This window comes from Struthio camelus, chromosome Z (assembly GCF_040807025.1).
Source record: "Struthio camelus isolate bStrCam1 chromosome Z, bStrCam1.hap1, whole genome shotgun sequence".
NCBI lineage: Eukaryota > Metazoa > Chordata > Aves > Struthioniformes > Struthionidae > Struthio > Struthio camelus.
This window is the reverse complement of record NC_090982.1, coordinates 89,569,369-89,576,471: the sequence shown is the minus strand read 5'-3', so window position 1 is coordinate 89,576,471 and position 7,103 is coordinate 89,569,369. Positions and strand designations below refer to the sequence as shown.

General features: G+C 55.2%; 1 protein-coding gene across 1 annotated transcript; it reads right to left on the bottom strand.

The window, feature by feature from the left end:
- Positions 1 to 343: 343 nt before the first annotated feature.
- On the bottom strand, positions 344 to 6,760 carry LOC104139219 (gastrin-releasing peptide). Its single transcript, XM_068928797.1, has 4 exons — positions 6,584 to 6,760; positions 5,050 to 5,323; positions 4,013 to 4,263; positions 344 to 752 (listed from the first exon to the last, which is right to left on the bottom strand). Exons 1-4 carry the CDS (start codon positions 6,758 to 6,760, stop codon positions 699 to 701), a joined length of 756 nt encoding a protein of 251 aa, XP_068784898.1. The 3' UTR covers positions 344 to 698.
- Between the last annotated feature and the right edge of the window lie 343 nt (positions 6,761 to 7,103).

The following is a 7,103-nucleotide window of genomic DNA, read 5'->3' as shown; positions in this document are numbered from 1 at the left end:
TTGTGGGATCACAATGGCATCGGACCTGCTGGCCGCGTCCTTGGGCAGGGGCGCGGGGGCATGCTTAGCTCCCCACACCTTCCTTGCCGCCTCACCTCTGCCTAAAACAAGGAGGCAGACTATTTTCAGCACATTTCCCTGCTGCCGGCGTGTGCAGCGGTGCACCACGCTCTCTGTACTTGGCCCACACAAGCCTTGGGAAGACAGCGTCACCTTCAGCTCGTAGGAAAACAAATACAGACCAGGGAGCAATTCAAGATCGAGAAGAGCTTCAGCGCAAAATGAATCATCCTGTTTGCTACTAGCTGTGGCACAGCCGATTTCCGTCTTGTTAACTCCGATAAAAGCATAAACTCAGCCTTTTTATTAGTACTATTTATTGTGAATGTTGAAAAATCATGTAGCTTGAAACTAAGAGATGAACTGATTCGACAGGCAAGTCATATAATTAATTGGAAGACCCTTCCTCGACAATTATGTATACCAAAGCAGTTCAAGCGAGAAAATGCAACTTTGAAAATGAAGTGGAGAGTTTAGGCAATGCTGAAACGTACAAGAATATGTGTATTTAGATATTTTACACAAAGGAAATCTTGTTTACAGAAAAGAAACCTTGTTGGTTATCTGATACAATCAAGTGCTTGTGAAACATAGTCTCTTACGGAAATTATTCCATTCCTTCAAGGCTGAGAGACCCTTCAACTTGGAGCGCTTTCTTTCATATTCACAACTTGAAGCAGATACTCCATCATCTAATAAAAAGAGATGAATAGTATTTATAGACCAGTCCTGACAAAAGTCACTCACTAAGTTAATAAGCCTAATATATAACTGCTCTGTGAATTCACATAACAGACTCATTCCTAATAATCTTCCCATAGCAGACCCCATTTGTTTTGGTTAGCTTAATAACTGACTGCCAAAGTATGAGGAAAATCATTCTTCGAAGTAATTCTGCCTGCCATCGCATTTATATAATGTCTCATTAGTGTTAAAGAGTCAAGGCACAGAAACAATTTGAAGTTTATTTTCAATTTATTTTTACACTTAGGCCAACTTGCAAAAGCAAGATTTTTCCTTCTGATTTTTAACTACTTTAATAGTAACTTATTCAAGCAGGCAAGGTCTTAATTCGCTCGGTATTAACGGAAAACCAGATGAAAACAGCTCAGGCTCACCGCACTAAGTCCCAGAACCGTTATGCCCAGCTCTGACCTTTTTGACTATTTACATGTTACAGCACTTTCCCTTTTCCGGGTCAGTTTTTTAGAAGGAAAAATTTCCTTTTATTCTTGAGAGCTGTACAGCACACTGTGAGCTTCAGTGGTGAACATTGCCCTGGACGAACAAGCCAGACCCTGAATTTGGTTACCTGAAGCACACATCTGTATTTCCTTCTGTAGCCTCTAGCTTTGGGGGTAGTAACTTCTGATCTTTAATTTAGAACTTAAATCTTAAATTAAAATCCACTAAATTTGCCACAGTCCATGAAACAAAGCCCTCACGAGTTCACTTATTTCCGACACAGCCTGTCTTCACTCACGTTCAATAGATGGGCGCGTACACATCACATAGACAGAAACGGACTCCTCGTGCTTAGCATCTCTGCAAGGGCACGCTCAGCCCCTTGACCACGAAACGGTGCCCGCACAGTCATTCCTGCAGCAGAGTTCACCTTCTCCTGTTCCCGTGTCAACGCCTCAACCCAACAGGCGACTCCGCAGTCACTGCTCACCCACCGCAAATATGGTGTCGTGTTCCTTCTAGGACTAGTTTCTATTTCAGACTCAAATGCAACATGGCTGGGAATGAATTTAATGCCGAGTACAAACTTTATCATACCCACTGCATCATCATCAGTAACTCTACCCGCCCATCCTTGGCCGAGGCGGGTACCTACATTCGCCATTCCTGTACATGGACACCTTTGTCAGCTGTGATACAGCGGCACATTCAATGAAGGTGTCGCCTGGCCAAAGTTTGGGCAACAGGGAACCCATCACATCCAGAAACATCTGGGGGACCCAAATCCAGAGGTTACTTACACTCTTTTATCACTGGGTACTTGTATCACTGAATTTCATATGAGCCAGAATCCCATCTTCATAAATAAACAATGCCTCCCTTATTAAAAATAACAACTATCATGATTTAAATGTGTAGGAAACCATTAAAGCTCTCTAACTAAAGTAAAGCATACTCCTTTTGATCTGCACGTCTGCTGCATCTGGAAGGCAGATCTCACAAAGATGCATAGCTTGCTTTTGAAATGACTTTTTTACTTAACCGAAGCCAATGGAAAAACAATACATTGTATCTTAAGTAGCCTGCATATAATCATGTGTTTGCGTCCACAAGTTACATACTCCTTTCACGATTTTCTTTTACTTCGGGCTAGAGACAAACTAGTTGTTGCATGCTGGAGATCACAGGTTCTGCTGCAAACGGGGGCTCTGCAGTTGTCATATATCTTAATTACATGAAAAACGTGATTTTTTTTTAACCATTCACTGGAGAATCCTGGAAATTTAAGGCAATAATCTCATTAATCCATGTGTATATTCAATCTCCAACTACAAAAATGTGGATGTTAATTTAGGATAAAAATATACACATGTGGACATGGCTCAACTTACTGAATGAACATTCAGCCTTAGGAAATACGATTTATTACCTGATACTTTTCGAAGTCAAAATATTTCTCCTTTTACATAGCATAATGGAATTTGTTCCTATAACTTGATTACAAAGCTGCACACCGCAGAACTAAAGATGAGATAAATAGTTTACCTTCAGATAGTATCAGTCACAGTTATTATGAGTGCCACTGTCATAAAGCCACAGCCAGAAAGAAACCTACGGACAGCGTGCCTCTCTGCGGCGCAAGAGACTTGAATCATGGCTTTAAGGGGTAAATTTTTATCCATGATCAAGTCAGTGACGAAGCGTTGGCTGGCCTCGCTGCGCCAGGATTTCAGGAGGGAGACCGGGGTGAAGTTGGCTCGGGAACAGTGACCACATCACGGCACAGCAGAATTACAGGAAAAAACCCAACAGCTCTTGGGGGTGTGGTGGGGGGGTATTAATCTTGCTACACCGTGTCAGGGCCCCCAGGTGTAGCTGTATCACCATTCCTGCACCTGGCGCAATACACAGAAAGGAGTTTTCTAGTAAATGCTGCAAGTTGCATAGCAATTCATTTAGACCCTGACTATTTTCTGCAAAACCTCACTTCCGAGCGTATTCTACAGGATTTTCCAAAAGAAGAGGGGTAAATCTGTTCCAAAGTCTTGTTCTCCCGTGAATAACGAGTACGTTAACTTAAGGGAAGAAGCAGCGGGTCCCAGGCACATATAAAACTCACCAGTGGCCATAGCCTCGTTTTGCAAGACCAGAAATGACCACAGCAGCGGTCAGCATCACCAGCTGGGGAACCTGAGGCCTTCGGGGGAAGAAAGGCTTGCCTGAGACAAAGGCAGAGCTGGGACAGAAGAAACTCTCCCGCCCAGGGCTCTGTATCGCCTGCTCTGCGGGACCTGACAAGTCCAACAGCAGGATAACAGCGGCCGGATGGGCAACACTGGGAGATAGTTAACGTGATGTGGCCTTATGCACAATACCCGTTGCCTTCTTCCTGCCCTCCTACGCTCACCTCTTTTCCACACTAGCCTGGTTTTTCTGAGTTGATACAGAACTTGGTGTCGATGTGCTCACCTGAGCATGAAGTGCTAGAAAAGAAAGAAATACAACTAACCAAGCGATTTGCGGGGAATACAGACACCGAAATCCGCACAATGCTTGCGGAGTTTATGCCCAGTAGCAAAAGAATTTGTAAAAGACATAACCTATGACTGACAATTTCTACTCAAGAGCAAGGTCTAACTTTTACGGAACGACTTGTTCGTTAGACACCTCTCTGCTAATTTTCTGGACAATTCGTAAGTTAGAGGAAGCTGATATGTGACTGTAAAACAAAAGTTAAACACACAGAATCTTCTTATTGCAGACTTACATCCTTCCAGCTGCTACTGTCATCTGTCTCCCAGGTGTTCCTGCCGTGCCAGGGAAGCCCTGCTTTCAAGATGTGAGCGCTTTTATTTTCATTTCCTTCCAGGAGCCTGAGCAAATATTTGGACATCTCTTCCCACTGCAGATAGTCTTCCAGCTGCTTGATATTTTCAGGTAATGCTGAAAACGGGATCTTGTTTTCTTCTTCATAAACATATGGAAAATCTCCAATGCTCTTTTTCCCCATTAAATGTCCTGAAAGAACAGCGGCAGCAGCATGGAGTTAGACAGAAGAGGTGTGGGTTTGATTGCTCAGAGGTCAGCAGAGTTCTGCTAGGGGAAGGGCAGGGGTCAGATAACGGCAAAGTTGAAGCCCTGCTGGGACTGGAGAGTTTGTCACCGTGTTGCACACAACTAGTTTCCCCCGTCTCCTATGCTAAGTTGGCAGAGGAGATGCTGCTGAGAGAACCGGGCGCTTTGCCTGGCGTTAGGGAGGCCACCTGGGAAGATCTGCTGGGACAAGGAGCTGGCGGAGGAGGTGACAGTTTTAGACTTCCCCAGCCTGGACACGGGATGCGGGATCGCCGGCAGCAGTCTATGTCCCAGCGCCTTTCTAGGAGCTGGGCTGGCTGCGCCCTGACGCACCGCGCTTTGCTGTCCTTAAAGACGAAACCCGAAACGGCTTCGGGCTACGAAGGGAGGTAAGGGGGCTGCCGGCCAGAGGAGCGGCCGAGGACCCTGTCGCCGGGCCAGCCGGGCCCCGGCCTCCCCGAGGTGGCGGCCGCTGGGTCGGGGCGCCGCGGCGCTCTCGCGTCCTGCCCCGGGGCCGTCGGGGGCCGTCGGGGGCCGTGGGGGGCCGGAGCGAGCAGCGCGGCGCCGTCGGGGCGCTGCTGCCGGCGGCGGGCCGGGCCAGCGGGCTCCGCGGGCGGACGGACGGGGCGGGCGAGCGCGGATCCCCCGCGGCCAGGCCCGGCGGGACGGGAAGGGGCGCAGCCCGACGGCAGCTGGCGGCGGCGGGACGCGCCGTCCGGGGCGACTTACCCACAGCCCAGTGGCTGCCGCGGGGGTAGATCTTGGGGAGCGCGGGGGAGCCGCCGGGCTGGAGCGGCGCCGCGCCGCCCTGCGCCGCCAGCAGTGCCAGCGCCAGCAGCGGCAGAGCGCGGGGCCGCCGCCCGCCGCCGCCGCCGCCGCCGCCCATGCTGCTGCCGCCGGTGCCGCCGCCGCTGCCGCCGCCGGTGCCGCTGCCGGTGCCGCTGCCGCCGGGAGCCGCCGGGAGCCGCCGTCCGCTGCGCGCCGGCTCCGCCCGGGCCAGGCGCTGCCGCGGTGCCGGTGCCGGTGCCGCCGCCGCCCCTTTATAGGGTGCCGGGGCCGGGGCCCCCCCGCGCCTGGCGCCTCCCGCGGCCCCCGCCGCGCTGCGGGCCGGGCCGGGGGCGGGGGGCGAGGGGCGGGGGCCCGGCCGCAGCCTGCCCCGCTCCGCTCCGCACCATCCTGCCCCGCTCCGCTGCACCCTGCTGCACCCCCCTCCGCACCGCCCCGCACCGTCCCGCTCTGCACTGCCCCGCACCGCTCCGTACGGCCCCACTGTGCCCCCCTCCACTGCACTGCGCCCCGCTCTGCACCTCCCTGCACCGCTGTGCCCTGCTGCACCCCGCTGTGCCCCCTCTGCACCGCACCGCTGCGCCCCGCTCTGCACTGCCCCACTGCTCCCCACTCCACCCTGCTGCACCCTGCTCTGCGCCTCCCCACACTGCTGTGCTCTGCTGTGCCCCGCTGCGCCCCACTGCACCCTGCTCCACTCCACAGCACCCCACTCCACTGCACCCTGCTGCGCCCCACTGTGCCCTGCTCTGCTGCACCCTGCTACGCCCCACTCCACTCCACACCCCCCTGCCCCACTGCGCCCCACTGCGCTGCGCCCTGGGTCTGGGTGGCCGCGGGGTGGCCGACGCGGCCCGTGGGCTGATTCCCTCGACCAGGTTTGAAAGCCGGGCGCTGCCCCGACGCGTGTGGGGGGCAGGACGGCGCCCAGCCGGGCCCGGCGCGGGGACGGAGCGGCTGGCGGAAGGACTGCTCCGGGGCGTTCCCGCGGGCGCATCGCCCTTCGCCGCACAGCGCGGGAAAGTGTCCCCGGAAGCTGCCCGCGCCTCTGCACGACCTAAACGACAAGTTGCCGACAGTACGCAAGAGCTGACATTTTGCCCCAGTATTTTTACTTATTTTTTCAGCCGGATGAGTCACTGTAACGCGGCAGAGCCCGAAGGTCGGCCCCGCCGGGGCCGGCCGAGAGGGACCGTCTGGCGCGGGGAGTCTCGTGTGGTTGCCCGTGCCGGCGGGCTGGTTTGCTGTCCCAGCTGTTTGCCGGCAGGACTGACACGGCTGCAGGACGTTTCGCTTGCCTGGTGCCCAGACCCTGTGCGCTTCGCCCGGCTCCCCGGCTCCGGGGCCTCTCCGGCAGGTAGTGAACGAAACGTCTCTGCCGGCAGGCAAGAGGAGAGGGGCCGCCGCGGCGGGGGTCCCAGGCGTGCCCGCACCCCCGCCTGCTGCAACCCAGCACGCGTCGGGGTCGGTGCTTTACCGGGCAAATTACTCGGGACGCTCGCGTTGGAAGTCGATGTGCACCCAGCCGCATGGGCTGGGCCGTGCCCTCGTCCCGCGGCGCTTTACTGCATCTTCCCTTGCTGCTCGCTGTGACCCGTTCTGTGCTGCGGTCGCTCATCAGGCATTGCTGTTTCACCTGCGGCAGCACCGCCATGCCTCAGGCAGGAGCCGGGCCGCGCAGCCCCCAGCGTGGCCGCCGGCCCCGCCGAGCTCTGCCCCGCGGAAACCTCAGCAGCCTTCAGGAAACTCTGTTTTCGGGGGAAAAACAGCACACCCAAAGCAAAACAGGCTTGCGGAGCTCTGGGGAGGTCGCCGCCGGTCCTCGCCTCCCCGGGCAGCGGTGCCGGGCTGCGGCCATCCGCAGGGCGTCGGGGCGGCTCCTCCTGCCCCGCTCGGCTGGAGGCTGCCTGCTGCCTCTCGCTGCGGCCCCACTTGCACCGCGCTTCGCGCCCTCGCGACCCCGCGGCCTCCTTTCCCAGTCCTGCTTCCAGCGCGGC